This window comes from Rutidosis leptorrhynchoides, chromosome 3 (assembly GCF_046630445.1).
Source record: "Rutidosis leptorrhynchoides isolate AG116_Rl617_1_P2 chromosome 3, CSIRO_AGI_Rlap_v1, whole genome shotgun sequence".
Classification (NCBI taxonomy): Eukaryota; Viridiplantae; Streptophyta; class Magnoliopsida; order Asterales; family Asteraceae; genus Rutidosis; species Rutidosis leptorrhynchoides.
This window is the reverse complement of record NC_092335.1, coordinates 669,073,264-669,094,165: the sequence shown is the minus strand read 5'-3', so window position 1 is coordinate 669,094,165 and position 20,902 is coordinate 669,073,264. Positions and strand designations below refer to the sequence as shown.

Genomic DNA, 20,902 nt, shown 5'->3' with positions numbered 1-20,902 from the left:
CAGGAGCGATTCCATACGTCAATTGGCGTATAGCCGACGTATATTTTTAAAGTAATAAAAGTAACTCTACCGATAGCATCATGATGTTGTTAAAAATAGTAAAATATTCGGGAATATTATCACTTTGGAAATTAGTTATACCATGCACCAGTCGGAGAAATAATTGTATCCGCATACAGAAACGTCTTTTAAACTTTTTTTGTCGATACTTTGGCATCTCACAAAAATAATCTTCCCACAATCTTCCACAGCCTCTTCACTATCTCTAGCAATGTAACCTCAAACTCTCGGAATAGGCGGTGCCGATTCGATTTCGGACTCATCTTCATCTATTTGTTGACTTAATTGAACATGCGCAAAATCTTCCGAATCGGAATTAGAACCACGTAATCTCAAACCCATTTATAAAAATGTATTGTTTTATAAAAAAGATGAGAAAAAAGAATTGTTTGATGTGTTAAAAATGAAAATGTGTTTGAGTTTAAATAGATAAAAGAAATTGATTGAAATTTTTAATAAAAACGAATATATATCCGTTACCAAACAGATATATATGTAGGACCAATCAGAACACGCCAACACACACATGACCTTTCGTTGTTTTCTGTCAGATTCTCAACTGACGCCCCGTAGCGTTGGAATCTGACGCCCCGTAATGTAAGAATCTGACGTCGCGTTATAGGCGTTAGGGGTGTTAAAGTTGGCTAACTCAGTTGACGCGGGAGGTGAAGCCGTGCTGGAATGAGTCGAAGGTGAGTGAGTAAAGTCTTTGGTCCGTTGACCGTGTAGAGAGAAAAAAAAAATGAAAAACGACACACACGTAAATACATCTGGTTGTATCTATCTTTTGTTGCCCTTAAGATCAAATCAAAAATATCCAATAAAATCACATTTCAAATTGGTCAATTAGGCCACCTAATCTTCAATTCAGTAACTGCTAACGATTAGAACACCTATTATCTTTCATTTTTTACATCGAATTTGCAATTTCCGTCCCAAATTTCGTATCCAGATCAACCCCTGCTCTGAAGTTTTCTGAAGGTGCGTTCTATATGTATTATGTATTTTTTTTTTTATGGAGTTACTATGTGTATTTACTGCTAATTGCAATTTGCATGACTACTGTAGTGTTTTTTTTTTTTTTGGATCAAATTATATTGTTATGATCATTGTGTATATCAAATTTTGAAGGTAAAAAAAAAATGGAATTAATTTATAGTTAGGGTTTTGAGAAAAGTATAAATAGATATCGAGTAATTATAGATAACTTTTTGTTCATGTTTATGCACAATCTTCTATTTAAGGTACTATACCTTTTTTGTTTCAATTTTGGATTTGAAAAAATCTATTGAGTGGTAAGGATTAGTAAATATTGTATAAATAGTAGTGGGGTTTTAATCTAGCTTTAAATTAGGAAATAGAAGGAAACCATTTTGAACTTACTTATTTATGACTTAATTTAGAGGTCGAAAATCATTTTGTTTTCTGAATCGAAAGCTAAGTACCTTAAACCGAGACCAACTAAAAGGTGGTGTAAAGTTGAATACATTATCTTGCATTTTGTTTGCTTACCGAAGGGACATTGGTCTAACGGTATCTAGGTGACCCTTATGGGTTCAAGTCCATGGTTGGACAATATGTATATATTCGTGAAAAAATTCGTGTTGGTTTTCAAAAATAAAATAAAATAAAATAAACATGTATATATATGTATGCCTTATATGCTTTAAGTTTATATTTAATATTGATTGTTTTTCTTGAAATTGCCTACTTAATTGGTACCAGACCATGGTTGATGATTTGCATACGACGAAAAATTTACCTATACATCATAGATGTATGCGATTTTACAAATTTGCTCATACTTTATTAATAAAGGCGAAAAAAACTGGAAAAAATATGTCCAGGTGCAATTGTTTGTTGTGTATGGATCGTTTTGTATCGTGTACAGATCATTACTAGAGTATGATATTGAATAAAAGACTTTAACTTTTTGGGACTGTGATAAGAATCAGATTCAAGATGGACAATCTTTCAATAAGAGACATGAAATGACATTATTCAAATAATTGTTTTGTTCTATTTCTTTAAAAAATGCTATGTGCCATTAATAGGAAGAATGAAACTTACTTACTTACTTAGTTACTTGGACACTAACTAGGTATAATCGGAACATAGAGTACTAATTGGTAGACTTTAGGAATCAGAAACACAAATACAAATATTAAAGTTGTGATTTGGTGGCCTACATGTGCATGCAACAGTAACAAATGAGAATGGGCCCTGTTGATAACTTTGGCAAAAAAGGTCTTATGGGTTGAAATTTGGCCACAGTTTACATACAACAATTTAATTGTGTCTTACAAAAAATATTTGTTATTATTGTGATTTGTGGTTATAATAATATTCTAATCATCCCTAACACATTAAGTGATACTAAAAAGTTTCTGTGGGTGGGTCACCTGTCCCAACCTGCACCGGTTTTGACCCATTACCAGCCTGTCTATTTTGCTACCTCTTTTTTATTTCGTTATGCTCTGCCGTTGTTGAATCTTTACCACTTTAGATGATCGCAGAGTTATGAAAGTGTCGGTTGCACCGGTCGATAGCATGGCTACATTAAACAGTGATCTTTTTTACGACATACTAAAACGTCTTGATGGTGCAACCCTAGCTAGTGCATCATGCGCATGTGCAGCGTTTAGTTCCATGTTAAAAGAAGAAAGGTTATGGGAAAATGTATGTTCTTCAATGTGGCCTTCAACAAAAAGTGATGATGTTAAAAACTTAATTTTATCAACGGGTGGATTTAAAAAGTTTTATGCAGATTGTTTTCCGCTTATTGTAAATAAAGAGGTTCCCGAGTTTAAATGGAGTGATTATCCTGAATACCCTGATGAAGAACTTACTGAAGCCGAGTATTATGGGGATTTTGATGAGTTTGAAAGTGTTTCACCTTCTGATTTTGTGTCGATTGTGGATATTAGATATAAAGATGAAACGATATGCTCGAAAGTTATTTGGGGCATACCAAATGCGAATGGGGTTAATGGTTGGTTCTCCAACTGCCCGTTTAGGATTGATCTTTTCACCTTTTCGGATACAGGGGATGATAGCTCAGGTACCATCTTTTCTTATAGTTAACGCTGGCAAACTGGGCGGGTTGGGCAACAGATCATTAAAAAACCTTTATTTTTGATATTTTTAATCAGTTTTAGTGTTGCAATTTGTGCAGGTGGTGTTACTCTTTCTGTTTCTGATGGTTTGCCTGTGGTAACCTCGATGGAAAGAGAGCGTAAGGACGGGAAACTTTGGCAAGAAATTCGGGACGGGATTAAGCTGAGTTGGATAGTCGTTAACACAAAAGCCAAACGAGCTGCCAATTTATCAAGTTGGAGTCCATTAGGTGGTCAAAGGCATTGGCCAACCGAAAAAGACTTCTTATTACGATTTGGGTCCATTCTTCCCGCCAAAGACATTCTTCCATGTCAAATGGTCGAATGCATCATCGCCATGAAGTTTGAGGTAAAATGGATGAGGTTTTCTTTGTTCAGGTTACCTGGGCGGGCGGGTATGTTTACTTAGATGTACGCGCCTAACTGGGTTATCCCGTGACTGTTAGTGACCCTTTTCATGACCACCTTAAGATGTGTTGCTAAATATTGCCAACCACTTGTCCATCTTGTGAGGTTTTAGGTAGAACTTGCCAAAAGGGTATGTTGGGTCAAATGGGTAATTCAAGAATAACTTGTCAATTGGGTAAGATTGGTTAGCCCACTGATTGGTTAACCCACTGAATGGTTAACCCACTGATTGGTTGACCAGATAACTCGTTTCCATGTTGTAAAAAACACCAATTACTCACGATTAATCCCCGGTTACTCCTTTTCAAGAACAATCGGTTTCGATTTTCCAAAATGTCCGTTTAATTAATCGGACGTCGGTTAATGGGTTAGTATCGGATTAGTTGATCAAAGTCTGTCAAAGTCAAACTTGGTCAACATTTTTAACATAAATTTAAACTAGAATTTTAGAGTTTTGAACAAAGTGAACGATTTTAGACAATTACGTTAAAGTTTATGGTTTTCTTCTATACAACAACAACAACAAAACCCAATACCACATAGTGTATGGGGAGGTGAGATATAGACAATCCTTCCCCTATCCGAGAATAAAAACAAGTCATTTCTCCACCCAGAGTGAAGCACTCTCAAAAAAGTAGAGAAAGTCATCCATCTCTCTATTCGACGGATAACGACGGATAAAGAGATTGTTTCCGAGTGGTATTAAGGTTAAATCACCCCCTTTAAGGGTTTATCATTGAACTATTTATAATGGTTACAAGAAGTATGAAATAGAGAAAAATACATACAATAGGAAACAAATTTTATCTACAAATACTCTAGCTTACCCCTTAAGTTACGTTGGTGACTTGTTGACCAAGTACACGGTTAATACCCCCCCCCCCCCCCCAAGCGAATAGGTGGCGGGCTAACTTGAAGCTTGGCGCGAAAAGACTCGAACAAAGGTCTAGGCAAACTCTTCGTGAAGATATCGGCAAGCTGAAGATGCGTAGGAACAAATTTCGTGTATAATTTTCCGGAAGTAACCAACTCACGAACAAAGTGATAATCGATATCTATGTGCTTAGATCGTTTGTGCGAGACATGATTCTGAGTAAAAAAAAAGAGCACTTTTGTTATCACATAAAATAGTCGGATGATCAGGTGGCAATATATGAAGTTCACGCAGAAGATGCGTAATCCAGACAATCTCAGCTGCAGTATTCGCCAAAGCTCTATACTCAGATTCACAGCTCGAGCGAGCAACAGTCGGTTGCTTCTTAGCGCTCCATGAAACCAAATTTCTTCCTAGAAAAATAGAATATCCGTATGTGGACCGTCTTGTTTCAATACATCGAGCCCAATCGGCATCGGAATAACCAAGAATGGATAGTTTAGGCGAATGATGAAAAAACAACCCATAATGTATCGTACCCTTTATATAGCGAATAATTCGCTTTACAGCCTGAAAATGATCAAGAGTCGGAGCATGAAGAAATTGACTCACTTGGTTAACCGCATAGGATATGTCTGGACGAGTAATAGTGAGATACTGGAGAGCACCTACAAGCGAGCGATAATAAGTGGGATCATCAAAGGGATACCCATCAGTCGTAAATGAAGCCGCGGTAGGAAGAGGTGTCGACATAGGTTTGCTATCCAGCAGCTGAGCACGAACCAAAATATCATGAGCGTATTTGGTTTGACTAAGAAATAAACCTGAGTCCGTATAAGCAACTTCTAGTCCTAGAAAATAACTCAGCTTTCCAAGATCCTTGATGGCGAATTCCTGGTGAAGTCGTGTAATAAACTCAGCAATTGTAGAAGAGTTATTCCCGGTAAGAATAATATCATCAACATAGACGAGTAGATAAAGCACACTCGTACCCTTTTTGTAGACAAACAACGACGGATCCGCGCGACTACAAGTGAAACCAAGTAGAATAAGAAAGGCACTCAAGCGTTGAAACCATGCTCGGGGAGCTTGCTTTAGCCCATATAACGACTTCTTCAGTCGACAAACATGACCAGGAAACTTAGAATCAATAAAACCGGGAGGTTGCTCCATGAGAACATTTTCAGTAAGATGCCCGTTCAAAAACGCATTCTTGACGTCTAGCTGATGTAAATGCCATTTGTGAAGCATAGCTAAAGAAAGGACAATGCGCACAGTCGAGGCTTTGACAACGGGACTGAAAGTTGCAGAATAATCGAGGCCAGGAATTTGAGTAAATCCTTGAGCAACAAGACGAGCTTTGAGCCGATCAACAGAACCATCTGCATTATATTTCGTGCGAAACACCCATTTCGAACCAACAATATTACCATGAGTCGGGCGAGGAACAAGATCCCAAGTATGATTAACATGTAACGCGTCGATCTCTTCTTGCATAGCCTGGAACCAAGCGGGGTTTTTCGATGCTAATTTAAAACCCTTTGGTTCGCGAGTAGTAAGCAAAGCATGATGAAGAGGGGAGCAAGAGAGTTGTGCAATATCGACAATATATTTACGCTTAACAATACCCGCTTTTGAACGCGTAGTCATGGGGTGAGTGGCCATAGGTTCAGTTGGCAATACATTGGGAGCTTCAGCCGTTTGTTGAGATTCGGTAGAAGCATCAGCAGTAGCTTCGGTATCAGACACCGAAGATGAAGAAGGATCAGATGCGTCGGTAATTGGTGCAGTAGCCATGGGAGGATGCGACACAGATGTCTCTCGGGACATAATGAACAAGATGACGATGTATTTGAAGTAGAAACCATCGGAGGAGACACTGTAGAAACCGTAGGAGTAGAGCTTGGTAATGCACTATCCAAAAAGTTCGAGTAACTAAAACTACCAAGATCAACTTTGCTGGAGGTCCCGGAATAGGAAAAATTAACTTCATCGAATTGAGCGTGTCGTGTAACATATTCACGTCCAGAAGAAATATCTAGACATCGATAACCTTTGTAAAATGAGCTGTAACTAATGAAAACACATGGAACACTACGAGGAGCAAGTTTGTGCAGGGAGTAATCACGAAGATATGGATAAACACGGCATCCAAAAATCAGAAAAGTATCATAATGCGGCGTGGTCTTGAATAATAACTCATAGGGTGACATTGAGTTGAGTACAACTGTAGGCAAGCGGTTAATGATATAAGTTGCTGAACTGAATGCATCGGCCCATAGAGAAGCAGGCGTATGAGCATTAAACATCATGGCAAGACCTGTTTCGGTGATATGACGATGTTTGCGTTCAGCCCGTCCGTTTTGCTGAGGTGTGTACGGACATGAAATTCTGTGATGTGTTCCATTATCTGAAAGAAGTTGACGAACATGATTATTAAGAAACTCAGTACCACCGTCACTTTGAAAAGCTTTGATCTTGCAGCCAAACTGTGTTTGTACTAAATTTAAGAAGTTACAGAACACGCCATAAAAATCTGATTTGTGCTTAAGAGGGTAAAACCATGTAAAACGAGAGAAATCATCAATAAATATAACATAATAGCGATAACCATGTGTAGAGACAACGGGAGCAGGTCCCCATAAATCACAATGTATTAAATCAAGCACCTTATCACACCGCTTCTCATTATTATTAAAAGATAAACGTTTACTTTTCGACAATTGACAAGAAGAACATAAATCAGGTTTCGGTAATATAGATGAAACAGATAACCGACCTTGCTTATTTAAAAAAGAAATAACATTAAAAGAAACATGCCCTAAACGACTATGCCATAATTCAAAAGATCCTCGTAAAGAGCTAGAATGTAAATGTGAAATAAACGCCTTTTGTCCTCTCTCAAGCACATATAAGTCATGATCACGTCGTCCTGTGGCGAGAATTGCCTTTGTGTAACGATTCTGAATAACGAAAGCAGTGTCATTAAATAATATATCAACAGGATTATCATAGGTTAATTTACTAATAGAAAGTAAATTTTTAGTAAGCAAGGGAACAACAAGAACATCTAATAATTTGATGTCTTTAGTAAAGGAAGTGGAACCAATATTGGAGATTGACAAAGTAGTTCCATCCCTAATAGTGACCTTTTCGTTACCTGCGTACGGAGTAGATGAGTCAAGATGAGATGTAGATGGAGACATATGAGCTGTGGCCCCCGAGTCGACATACCAGTCAGGAGAGTCATTCGAAATATGACAATTCGTGTGAAACGCTTGTGCTAGATTAGCATCAATAGATGGAGTGCGACTTGCATATGTAGATAACTCGGGACAAGCAGAAGCATAATGCCCATTGTTACGGCATAATTGACAGTGTGGTATGCGCGTATAATTGAAGCGACCACGACCACGACCTCGGCCAGAATAATTATTAGAACGACCTCGTCCCCTACCACGTGCATAGTTAGATGACGCACGAGAAGAAGCTGTGAAAGCGGCTTGTGCAGGAACCGAAGGTTGCATATTGGACAAAAACAATTCGTGACTCTCTGCCTGAGCAAAAAGATCAGGCAAGGTTGCTCTCGGTTTAACAGTACGCTGCATAGTAGAGAAGGTTTCAAACGATTGTCCCAAGCCACAAAGAAACCAGTGGAATTTATCGAGCTCATCGACAGGTTTAGATATAGCTGCTAACTGATCACACAAACCCTTAAACTTTTTGACAAATTCCGCAACAGTAGACGTACCTTTTTGTAACGAGCAGCTGGTCACGAAGTGTATGAACCCGATCTGTAGAGTCGTGACTGTACGCGTTTTCTAGAGCTAACCAAACCTCACGAGCTGATTTGGAACCGACAACAACAGACATCGATTCCTCGGTAAGAGAAGCATGAAGAATCAGGGTGGCTCGTTGATCACCATCGAGCCATGTAGCAAGAGCAGTAGCATCGCTAGCAGCAGAATCCGACGATGTAATAGAAGAATCGGTTGAGTCAGTAGAGGCACCGGGTCGAAGGATAGTCCCATCAACGTAACCTTTTAATTTTTTATAAGAGAGAAGGGGAATTATTTGGTGCCTCCACAACAAGTAATTGGAGGAGGAGAGTTTAATGGTTAGCATATGTAAGATAGTATTAAGAGGAAGGGTACCATCAGTAGTTGTTTGAGAAGTAGACATTAATATGCCTTGAAGACACACCCGTGGAAGAGAAAAAAAAAAAAAGAAACATATGCGAAAGTTATAGATGGACAGTAATATGCAAGACTTGAAGTCTGTGCAATTGATATGTAAAAATATTAGAATACTAAAGATTGAATAGAATAAAGAATTAACATGCAATTGAGTTGAGTAATGGGTCGGTGATAAGGAATGAATGTTTAAGCCTTGAAAGTGTGCCACAAATCAATTGATATTATAAAGAAGTAATCTTCCACCGATGGTAATGGAGAAAAGAAGCGGCTGTATAAGTAATTGTGAGGATCGAATAAAAATTTAGGCTGATACCATATTAAGGTTAAATCACCCCCTTTAAGGGTTTATCATTGAACTATTTATAATGGTTACAAGAAGTATGAAATAGAGAAAAATACATACAATAGGAAACAAATTTTATCTACAAATACTCTAGCTTACTCCTTAAGTCACGTTGGTGATTTGTTGACCAAGTACACGGTTAATAAGTGGACCTCCAGCCAATAAGTAGGAAATTTTTTTTAAAAAATAATAGTAAAATAAAATTGAGACGCAATTAAAATGGTGGAATCAAATTTTCATGTGTTTTAAATCCTGCCTGGAATTCAATTTATGCTCTAAACAGCAATCAAGACGCTAATAAATCGACGCTTGCTGTTTTCTTCTATATTTACATATATAAAATATATATTTCTGAAATCTATTATTTAGATGTCTAAAAAGTACAATCCGATTAATCGTTGAATTGCCGATTACAACTTTCAAAGTCCCGACTGATTACTCCCGAGTAGCGAGTTTTGCAACCTTCGCATTATTATAATAGTAGTATAGCTTTGTAATAAATTCTCGAACTGACTAAAATAGAATTCGAAGAACAAAAAGTATTAGCTGGTCAGTCCGACCTGATCCGTTTTTTACTAGTTCTCTTAATCACTAGTTTTTTAAGCTCATTGGGACCGCTTAGATATGTTTTATCACCTAAATTATACCAAAAGATTAACAAAAACACCCAAACTGGCCTCGTTTTTGAACGTGTTTGCAGGTAAATGAGGCCAGTGAGATTAATACGACACTCAAATTGACCGAACTTTGTATGCAATTGGGAGACATGGAAGGAGCCCACGTTAACGGAAGAAATAGTCTACTTGTGCTTAAAGAAGCATTGAGCTGTGATAGAAGCAAGAATTATAGCTTAGTACTCGAGTCGTGTCATTTGTACTCAAAAGTGCAGAGTGAGATTAAAGAGGAAAAAATGCGATATGAAAGCACATTAGATCGGCTATGGATTCTAGGCGGCATCACTACGTTTGTCACATTATGCTGCTATTTTCTGTAAGATCATATGTTGAATACTGGCTACCATCTTTTTCGAAATATAATTCTGTTGTTGTAAATCATTGTTCTCTGTTCTAATTATATAAATGCACAAAGGTATACATAATCCGGGGGCGAATATTTTCAGGAGGGGGGGGGGGGATTTTTTTTTTGTTTAAACGTATTAACAAAATGTGGAGGTTTTGGGGGCAAAATATAGAGTTTTTGAAGCAAAATTTGGAGGTTTTGGGGGGAAATACGAAGGTTTTTGGGCAAAATATAAAGGGTTTGGGGAAGAAAAAAAAAATCTATCAGGAGCAAAATCGAAAAATCGAAAAAATTTACACTAAAAATTGCAAATTCATTGAGGACGGGCGCCCCACCCCTGCCCCTTCATAAGTTGGTGCCGTCGGTTTTTAAAGATACTAGTGGGCAATGCCCGTGCGTTGCATGTAGTAAGTTACATGTGTTGCACTGTTAACACACGGTTTTGATACTCGTATTCTAATTTGGTAATGGTTAGAGATGTACAACTTTAGGTTTTAAAATCGAATTTGGTAAGAAAAATTCGATCAAGGGAGTTGTACCTCATGTTTGATCGAGGCATTTTATATGATCACAATAAAACATGCGCTCATGCGCTCATACATTGTAGTATTAACCCAACAATATGAAAAAGGAATATTTAAAAGCAAAGACTTATTATATGACAATAATTTTTGCGTTTTATAATACCTCTATACTTTTATGTAGATTGTTAAAAGTTTTATTGTAAACAACATTTTTTGTGGCTATGATCATTTTGATCTTGATCTATTTTGTCAGATGATCTCTTGCAAAATCTCATTATTGCTTTACATGGCATGCGATGTGTGTCTATGAATGTGATGCAAATCTCATTCGAGCATTTACATGTCATGTATGAAATTTAACAAATATATAAATTGCTTCATGAAGCTACAGTTGTTGATGGATGCCTACGATAAAAAAGTAATGAAGAATCAATAATAGAAATTTACCTTTTGTCATATGAAAATAATGAAGTTGCAAATGTGAACAAAATATATATCAATGTTTTGAGCAACCCAAGACACTAAGCTTATCAAGATTCTCGACATCTCGAACCATTACTAACCATATGCAAACCCACTACTAAGTTAATGGACATTATATATTTGTTATATGAACATTTCAAATGTAACTCATGAATTAGTAGTAGTGAAGATTATTTCATTTATGTGCATTTAATTTAGAATTTATTTTAACTCTTCACTTGCTTATCTTTTTATGAGAGATGGACTTATTCGGTTATTCTTTTACATCAGTTATCACTTATCTACAATAAAGTATTTTATCCAATGTTGTTATTCTTGTTCTTAAATATCTAGTTATGTTTTGTTTAACTTTTTTACTGTGATAATTATACTTCAAATATATACTACATTTGAAGGTAAATCACAACTAATATTTTATAACACATTTTGTATATTAATTTTTTCATTAATATTTAATACTTTATCTTTAAATATGTTTTTTAAAATAGAATACAACCTGGAATCAAATAGATATTTTAAATGATAAATAAAAAATCACTCGTCATGTTGATTTTTATGCTATTAATTATTTTTATTTTTATTATTACTATTTTAACGCATTATTTTATCCGTTCTCTTTACTATCATAAAATTTATGTTACAATGTATTTTTTTATCTTGTTTCGCCATGAACATGCATACGTGTTGTGTTAATAAAACTCAATCGAAATAGAATGTAAAAAAAATATTCAAATGAAAGGTCAATAATTAAACATAATTTAACAATGAAAATATGCACACAAATAATATGTACACTAATAAATGTTGAGTTTGATAAAGAGTTAAAAAATAGAATACGCATGAAGTGATGAATTAAACATATCTCTAATGTTATTGTAATATATCAAAATCCTCACTTGAAAATAATTCTCCATTTGAATATTAAAATTATAATTACCACCAAGTATCACCATTGAATTTCATCACAAATGCCAAAAATCATTCCACCTAAATGATAGTCACCTGCAAAGGGTATCATATAAAAAATAATATAAACATATACAATAATCTAAATAATGTACAGTTAATCATTGAAAAGAAATACACAATTTGATAAAGAGATGTGGGTATATAAATACCAAATAAAATGGACTTTTGTTTCAACTTGAAATCAAATGCTTACCATAATTTTTCAGGCAAAAACATAAAAATGTCGATCAATTTTTATTTAATCATGTGAAGTCCATGCAACTCTGTGCAACTCCCTTCCACACATTACCAACCTTCCATATGAATTTGATGTTGTGTGCTATGACTTATACCCCATATATATTTTAGTAAACCTGTCTACAATCTCACATTATGAGATTTTATTATGTAACTTAAATTTAAATTGAATTTACTGTAATTGATTTTTAATGCCAATTATTAATGAAATGATAGTGAACCGATTGATTTATCTTTTAATAACTTATCATGGTTAAAACTTAAATTAACTTTTAAGCTCATGAATTGAATTAGGACTCGATATAAATTAATTTTGTTTACATTTTTTGGATGACTATTTTACCATTTTTACTATTTTACCATTATTTAATATATATGAGTAAATTAAATTTATGACACTTCGAGTATTTTTTATAGATAAATAGATAAATATAGATATTGCGACATTTTTCGGAGATGGCGAAAGTAATTGGGGTGGATGGTTGAATGTGTCAATTATATAGATCCAGGTTTTATCAGCCGGTGAGTTTTTATTTCAAAAATAAGTACAATAATATTGTCGTTAAGTGTTTATGGTGGGTAAAAAATCATAAGTAAATGAATGAGATTAATGGGCTAATTTATGACAATGGGAGTCAAAATTTAGTTATATATAGATAGATATTTTTTTTGCAAATGATATCTGACTTTTGTTAGTCATGGAATATGAAATTTCATTTTTTTAAAGCCAAGAATTTTTTGATGTCTATCTTTAAACAAATCCAAATTACAGCTATTCATAATATTATAAATAAATTATAAAGTCGATCGTGTAACTTACACACGTTGAAAGGATAATGTATGAGAGGGTTCATTCTTTTCTCTTTCGTGGTTACAATGAAATCATTATAATATAGACGCACGTTATCGAAAACCAATCACTATAATATAGACGCACCTTAAACTATTACGTTTAATATTAATTTTAATTATAATTTAATTTTAGTTGTATAGAGTACATTTGTTAACCATAATTATTTTAATAAATTGATTAATAATTTCTTTTGAATCCTTTCACTTGTTACAGTATAAGATTGCAGATTATTATTTATTATTATTATTACTGTATATGAAAAGTAAAATAAATCATCATTTAAAATAATTCCCACCATTTCCTCATTTCAATCCCATTAATCCCCACGTCCACTTTTCCCATTATTCAAAGCTAAAAAAGTCATTTCTTTCTTTGTTGTTTACTATTTACTTTACCCGACTATATATATATATATATATATATATATATATATATATATATATATATATATATATATATATATATTAAAGAAACACCAAGCATAAGAACCTTTTTAGGATAAAGTATAAATAATTTGTTCTTTTTATAAATTAACATTGGAGTTTAAAATGTATATTTTATAATTTTTGAGGTTAATAATCATTGTGTAGACTTAAAAAAAATTATAACACGTTAACATACATATGATAGCAAATTATCATACATCTGATGTATGATAATTAGACCATTTGTAGTGGTGACGGGTGATGAGGCGTGATGGAGTGTTTTTGTGGGGTATAGTGATGATTTGATAAAGGTGATGACGTAATAGAGTTTGTAGTGGTATGTGGTGATGGTAGTGTGATGGAGTTATTTTATTATTTTTATTGATTTAATTAAAAAGTAAATGCATTTATCGAAATTCTGATTGGTCATCACCCCCTTCACGTCATTTTTCTGCCATGTGATGCTCCCATCACGCCCACCATTTTTTCATCCCATCACGCCTCATAGTGGCGTGATAGGGGCGCGATGGTGGAGATTTCGAGCCTATCACGCTCCACTACAAATGGTCTTATGTGTTGAGAGTAGATTTTATTTAGATGAAGATGATTTAAATTTTCATGCTATGATATATTAAAAATGAGAAGATTGTGAACATTAGCTTCTTTTTTTTTTCTTGATTAATGGTGTATAATAGTAATTTTTTAGTTTAGTGATATATAACAAAATCATTTTTTCCCGATGCCTTCATGCCTATACTTTGTTTTATACTTTTGTGAAGTATATATGTATTTTTTTGTTTTACTTATTTATTCAATTCCTATAAACCACTTTAAAAAATGTTGTTTTTTTCCAAACATTTGTTAAACTGTATATGTATTATTTTTACTTTTAGTTTAAGCAAAGATTTAAAGCAACCGCTAATATGCTGATCGTTGCGAAATCATATCTTGTTGTAACACGCGTATAACTCTTGCTCGTTATGTTAACATTAATGGACTAGTAGTAATATAAGAAAACACACAGTACCATCGAAGTCTTGGGTTGAGTGGTATGTGGTGAGATCAAACTTGAAGTACTGTCAACTCAGGTGCGATTCTCACTCTAAACGAAAGTTTTCAACCTTTGATGGTACTGTCAACATCAATACGATTTGGGAATGTCTCCGGGGTTTTCTCAACCTTTGATGGTACTGCTAACATCGTCACGAATTGAATTTTCTTATAATGTATGTGTGGGTGTCATATGATTGCAAAAGTGGTTAAGTCTTGCTATGGGTAATGACGATATAGCCATTAAAAATTAAAAAAAAATAATAATAAGAAAACACAAGAGTCGTGTGTGTGAAAACCATGAGTATTTGTCTCTTTATTCTACCCCACCCATCTCATCTCCTAATTCTGTCCTACTATTTCTCCTTACATACCCCTCTCCTCTTCAATTACAAAAACTCAAAAACGCCAACTTCACTTCACCTTTTCCAATATTCCAAAAAACCCCTTTCCCCAATCCTCAAATTAACGAATAACCAGTTTTCAAAATTAAATTTTGGCAAAGAATCCGAAAAGGGTCCGAATAAGTAAAGATGACCCATTTAGAGTTCTTGAAAAAATTCAAGAAGCTAAAAGGTTCTGAACTTGGGTGTGTCTTAATCAGTGCATGTTTCATTTTGTGTTTGTTTTTCTTGGACTATGGGTCTGTAAGTAAAGGGTTCAGGATTCATGGGCACCGTGGGTTGGGTGTGCGGTTCGGGTTTAGTGGGTCAAGTGGTCCTGGTCATGAACTTGTTGGGTTTCTTGAAATGGGTCAGGGTGAAGAATGTAATATATTTGATGGAAATTGGGTTTGGGATGAAAGTTACCCACTTTATGAATCTAAAGATTGTTTGTTGTTAGATGATGGTTTTAGGTGTTCTGAAAATGGAAGAATTGATAGTTTTTACACCAAGTGGAGATGGCAACCTAAAGGTTGTAATTTGCCCAGGTTCATATTTTTTCTATCAAACTTCAACTTTACTGTTTGGTTCTGTGTAAAAAACTGATTGGGTTACTTTTAATTCGGATTGCGTTTATTACTTATGTATTGCCATGTTTTAATGTTTAGGTGCACTTTGGATGTGTTTTGTAGTTCAAAATTTGGTATTACGAGTAGATAATTATTGAAATTAGTTATATTTGTCAAGTATCTTAACATTTACTCCTATATGATGATTCAACATTTAGTATTAGATGATTAAAATTATTTGTATTATGGTTGATAGTTGATCTGCAAGAATTAGCTTAGGGTGTAGCTTAGGGTGTTTGGATAGGGAGTTTCCAAGAAATTATTAGAATTTGAATAATTAATGTTAATGATGAAAACATTATTTTTGTTTAAACGTGCGGGTAAGTACTAATTAGGAAATTTTATATTTCGACTCTTCCGAAAATAAGATTCAATCTGATATTGCTGACTTGAAATTGTAGAAGAGGGGAAAAATCGTTCAAAGGGTGTTTGGATAAGTGTTTTAAGAGTCATTATCAGCAAATTGCAGAAGATAAACTATAATAAATTAGCTATGATTATATGGTTACTCTGATCAGATACATTATTGAATAATCCATTTGATACTAGTAGTAACAAAACTCATCATACTAAGTACTCTATGTATTGGTCTATGCTCATTTTATCTATTACTACTTATTTTTAATATAAAAAACTAAAAATTAATGTAACAACTAAGACCATAGAAAATCTAATTCTTTGAAATTTCTTGGGCTTGCTTTAGATCATTGATTTGTGACATTTGTCCATAAAGATAGTGTTTTTGTTGATCTTTTTGAATCTTTGAAACTGGTTAATGTTCATTATTATGTTTCATCGTAAAAACCTCACGTTTTGGTGTTTGATATTGTTTTTAAGTGCAGATTCAATGCAATAACTATGCTAGAAAGATTAAGAAACCGTAGGTTAGTATTTGTTGGCGATTCAATCGGGAGAAATCAATGGGAATCCCTTTTGTGTTTGTTATCTACCGCTGTCACAAACAAATCTTCAATATATGAAGTTAATGGGAGACCAATCACGAAACACATGGGTTTCTTGGTGTACAAGTTTATAGATTTCAATTGCACGATTGAATACTACAGATCTCCATTTCTGGTTGTACTGGGCCACCCGCCAGCTGGTTCACCAAAAGAAGTGATATACACTTTGCAACTCGATAACATTGATTGGGCCTCGGGGAAATGGAAAGGAGCGGATGTGCTCGTGTTCAATAGTGGGCATTGGTGGAATCCTGAAAAAACGACACGCGTGTAAGTGTTGTTGAATTTTATAAACTCGTTTGAATAGTAATTTAAAAGTTGAACTTTTTGTAATATAATTAGAGTTGTCAGGGTCGTCTTATCAATTTGGGACACCATGTTTGAAACATAAAAAAGGCCGTTATAGACGTTAAGTTTTTAATACATATAAAAATATAATACTACTAATTTGCTTGATAAATGAATTTTCGTGATTTTTTTTTTGTTGATAAATGAATTTTCGTAATTTGATTTATGAAAAATATATGAATTATTGAATTATTATTTAGGCTTTATAAAAATAAAGTTTGGGCCCTTTTAAATTTTTGGGCCCTCTTAAATTTTTGGGCCATGTTTGGTTTGGTTGCACACTCTATGCACATGCTCGAAGACGCCTCTCAGAGTTGTCAACTTTAGCATATAAATATTTGTGTATAGTAAAGGGTTAATTTGGATGTGTTTAATTGGTAACAGCCAAAATTGTACAAAAAAGGTTGGTGGATAACAGAGAAGTTACTTGATTCGATAGAACCCATTTGCCTAGATACCCAATTCACGTGACCCATCCGTTTTACCACCACTCAGTTTAATTTCTCATGATGTTGAAGATTGTTTCAGTGTTTTTTTGTTTGATCTGATCGTTATGGTTATTTTTGTATATCAGGGGATGCTACTTTCAAGAATCCGGAGTGGTGAAAATGAATATGAGCATAGAAACTGCTTACTACAAATCAATTGAGACCGTTTTGAATTGGATAAGCAAAGAAGTTGATACCGACAAGACCCAAGTTATTTTCCGAAGCTTCTCTCCTGTGCATTTTAGGTTCACGTCCGTATTTGATACTTGTAGAAGTAGCAAAATGGGTGGGTCAGCAGGTTGGGTTACATGTCAAATTGGGTTTCCGTCAATCTATAACTATCTTGTCTAGATTTCCCTCACTAATCACTATGTCTAATATGATTACATAAATTTTTAGCATTTTGATAGTTATGTTTTTGAATAGAAAGATTTCAGAAAAAAGTTCAGATTTTTTTTACCATTTGACCCTTAAAGATACAAAAAATCACCTAGAATCGATCTGTTCATAAGTATGTAGCTAGTTTCCTACATTTTTATGCGTTCTTTTATTTTTTTTTATTTTGATTAATTTTGTTTGTGGGGTGTTTTAGGGGCGGCGGTTGGAAAACAGGTGGTAGCTGCCACCTTGAGACACTCCCGGATTTAAGTTTGGCGCCAGTTTCATCAGGATTGATGTTTTTCTCAAACATATTTAGCTCAGTGTTGTCAAAACAGAGGAAGGAATCATGGTTACAACCGAAATTAGAGTTATTGGACGTGACGTACATGTCATCAAAACGAAAAGATGGTCATGCATCTATATATTATTTGGGCCCAAAAGACGGTGGGACCGCACCTTTACGTAAGCAAGACTGTAGTCATTGGTGCTTACCTGGCGTCCCAGATTCTTGGAATGAGATTCTGTATGCAGTTTTTCTTAAACGGGAATACTCTCGTTCCAGGAATACAACGGTCGCAACTGCCAGCTCACCTTCCATCTAAAAATAGAAACTTTGAGCTCTTTATTGCAACTGTTGAATGATTGTGCATTGATGAGAAATTTGTATAGATATATTAGGGAAATTTTGCATATACAGTGGGGGGTGTTAAAAGTATAAAATCATTCATCTTTTAGCTAAATATAGAAAGATTACATACTTTGGTGTAATATTTGGAGTGATGTGTAAATGTGGGGGCTTATCTGCAATTTCTAGGCTTTTCACTGTAAAGGAAATGTACTGCTCAAATTAATACTCCATAGTCACCAACTGCAAATGTATCACGTTATATTGGTGTGTAGTACAGCATTGTGTTTGGCCAGTTTTGGGATTTCATTACTTGCAGTGTCAATTTTTGTCAACAACAATACCTAATTTCATATTTTGAAAAGAAAAAAACTCGTTTATAGAGAGAGAAAATATAGAGAGAGAGAGAATCATTGTGAAAAAAGACTTGTTTATGTGTTAATTCAGGAAAATGATGTCAAAGTGTCAATTTTTAAATTTTAAAAAATAGTTCAGTTTTTAGTTTGGCATAGCAAATCCCACAAATAGACTTATTTAAACCTTTATTTCATCATTTTAAGATTCATTGAACAATTATATAGAAAATCACCATAAATACTTACATTTGCATTAAATGAAGTTTAAATCCACAATTTTATCAAGAATCGGAAGGGTAAAGTCGTGATCGGTTTATTAGGATCGTTTGTTTTGTGTGTTTGTTTTGTTTATTGTTTAGTTGTTTCTTTGGTTGGTTGTGAGATTTTGTGTTCTTGTTGTTATCATATCGTTTAGGCTTGTTTAGTTCCCGGGGTCGGTTTTTGGTTTTTACCTTTTGGCCCCGTTAGGTTAGCCTTAGTTTTAGTTAGCTTTAGATCCTTATTTACTTGATAGAGCTATCGAGTCTTGTCGTCTCTATTGTAATCTTGTTTGTCTTTTTCATCTTTCGATGAAAGGACTTTGATATATAGTTTGCGTTATTTTTGTCAAAAAATAAAAAATAGAAAAAGCAGAAACAAGAAGTTAGCTATAGCAAGATGTTCAATATTTTCATTTGCTTGCAACTTTCTAGTAGAAAATATCAGGGACTTCAAGGCCAAGTGTGCTTGGTTGCAGGAAATGAAAATTTTGTCAATAAACTCGGATAATACGGTACCATGATTGATAGGCAAGTTTGCGCAAGTAAATTGGTATTTTGCATCGCATGTAGCCAAAGAAAGCTTTACTTTTTTTTACCCAAAAATCATTTGAACAAGATCGCCCATTTTATCATCATTATTGAACAAGTTTAGTAGTATCATTCAGATATCCTAGAAGGCAGTCTTTTTTTAGGTACATAATTTTAAGTGATTCAAAAACATATACTGCCCTTTGCAGTAAACAATGAGGAACAAAACACCAAAATTAATGAACTTACTAAAAGCCAGAATGTTAAACATGTAAAAGTTCAAAACAAGAAACGCAAAAGTCCAAAGTGTTGAATTTGTTCATCCACTTGAATACAAAAACAAACTCAAAAACTTCACCATAATAATCACAAAGGAATTTCGATTAAATGTAAATGCAAAGGTTTTAAAAGATGGGGAAGGGACATTTTTTTACAAATTAGAAAACAAATTTATACGCGTAAAGGCGAGAAATAAAACACACTAAACCAAAGAAGATAGAAATTTTTACACAATTTATACCACCACCTATGTACACCACCTATGTACACACATGTCACTTATTTTAAAATTTATATGATTTGCTCTAATACTTATTTTAATATGCAACAACCCACATATCTTGTCCAAATATATACAGTATTTCATACCACATTCGAATGTCAATGGTCAAAGCAAATTTAATATCTACCAACAACACTTCTTGTAAAAATATTTGTGTCTCTGATCACTGTCCTAGTCATTCATGGGCCGTACATATGCAAATCTTAAGAATTTCCTATTTTATAAAAAGATTAAATTAGATCCTATCATATATCAATCTATCTATATATACGAAAAAAAATGACATAATATAATTTCATGAGAAAAAAACAACATTAACTAGACACTTTCAAAATGTGTACAATTAAGCACCCGATTCTCCACATTTAAAAATGTAAGTATAAATATTTACACGTTAATTAAAAACACATAGACGACTATATATGAAAATGAAACTATATGTTCCAAGTAAAACCCACCGTAAACTAATATTAGTAGGATCCAAAGAAAACACAAAACGTGATATAAATAGAGACGAGCACGCGAGCAATCTATATCTATACGTGATTGTTGCTACTCAACAAGTGAATATTTCAAAACGATTACATTAGATTCATCATATGAAATAATAAAAATATTAAATATTATTAGTAAGTCTTCACGACATGGTACCATTTCTTCTACTCGCATCATACGCCTCCTTGCCGATTTCTTTAGAGGTATTCAATACGTAAGTGCGTGGTATGGAAATTCTGACAAGTAAAAATTAAAAGTTATACATAAACATCCCTCTCCTTCAATCAAATTCATAACTGATAACAACATATCCACTAGCTAGCTTGA

The 20,902-nt window shown here is 34.1% G+C and overlaps 2 protein-coding genes across 4 annotated transcripts; both read left to right on the top strand.

Moving 5' to 3' along the window:
- Positions 1 to 811: 811 nt before the first annotated feature.
- LOC139902999 (probable F-box protein At2g36090) lies at positions 812 to 10,082 on the top strand. 2 transcript variants are annotated; one of them, XM_071885751.1, is made up of 4 exons: positions 812 to 1,041; positions 2,577 to 3,121; positions 3,236 to 3,525; positions 9,698 to 10,082. In XM_071885751.1, the coding sequence occupies exons 2-4, from the start codon at positions 2,581 to 2,583 to the stop codon at positions 9,989 to 9,991; spliced, it is 1,125 nt and encodes a 374-aa protein (XP_071741852.1). In that variant the 5' UTR covers positions 812 to 1,041; positions 2,577 to 2,580; the 3' UTR covers positions 9,992 to 10,082. The 2 variants fall into 2 exon arrangements, with proteins under 2 accessions (XP_071741852.1, XP_071741851.1); XM_071885750.1 differs by having other exon boundaries at positions 2,567 to 3,121.
- A 4,851-nt stretch (positions 10,083 to 14,933) lies between these two features.
- LOC139899325 (protein trichome birefringence-like 10) lies at positions 14,934 to 18,502 on the top strand. 2 transcript variants are annotated; one of them, XM_071882150.1, is made up of 4 exons: positions 14,934 to 15,489; positions 16,413 to 16,802; positions 17,455 to 17,619; positions 17,961 to 18,502. In XM_071882150.1, exons 1-4 carry the CDS (start codon positions 15,092 to 15,094, stop codon positions 18,349 to 18,351), a joined length of 1,344 nt encoding a protein of 447 aa, XP_071738251.1. In that variant the 5' UTR covers positions 14,934 to 15,091; the 3' UTR covers positions 18,352 to 18,502. The 2 variants fall into 2 exon arrangements, with proteins under 2 accessions (XP_071738251.1, XP_071738252.1); XM_071882151.1 differs by having other exon boundaries at positions 14,935 to 15,489; positions 17,455 to 17,613.
- The last annotated feature ends 2,400 nt before the right edge of the window (positions 18,503 to 20,902 follow it).

What these genes read in the sequence shown, in the direction of transcription:
- LOC139899325 (XM_071882150.1), top strand. Translation starts at nt 15,092, where the DNA reads ATGACCCATTTAGAGTTCTTGAAAAAATTCAAGAAGCTAAAAGGTTCT. An exon ending in CCTGAAAAAACGACACGCGT is followed by an intron (nt 16,803 to 17,454) that starts GTAAGTGTTGTT and finishes TTTGTATATCAG; the next exon opens with GGGATGCTACTTTCAAGAAT. An exon ending in CCTGTGCATTTTAGGTTCAC is followed by an intron (nt 17,620 to 17,960) that starts GTCCGTATTTGA and finishes GGGGTGTTTTAG; the next exon opens with GGGCGGCGGTTGGAAAACAG.
- LOC139902999 (XM_071885751.1), top strand. Translation starts at nt 2,581, where the DNA reads ATGAAAGTGTCGGTTGCACCGGTCGATAGCATGGCTACATTAAACAGT. An exon ending in TACAGGGGATGATAGCTCAG is followed by an intron (nt 3,122 to 3,235) that starts GTACCATCTTTT and finishes CAATTTGTGCAG; the next exon opens with GTGGTGTTACTCTTTCTGTT. An exon ending in TCATCGCCATGAAGTTTGAG is followed by an intron (nt 3,526 to 9,697) that starts GTAAAATGGATG and finishes ACGTGTTTGCAG; the next exon opens with GTAAATGAGGCCAGTGAGAT.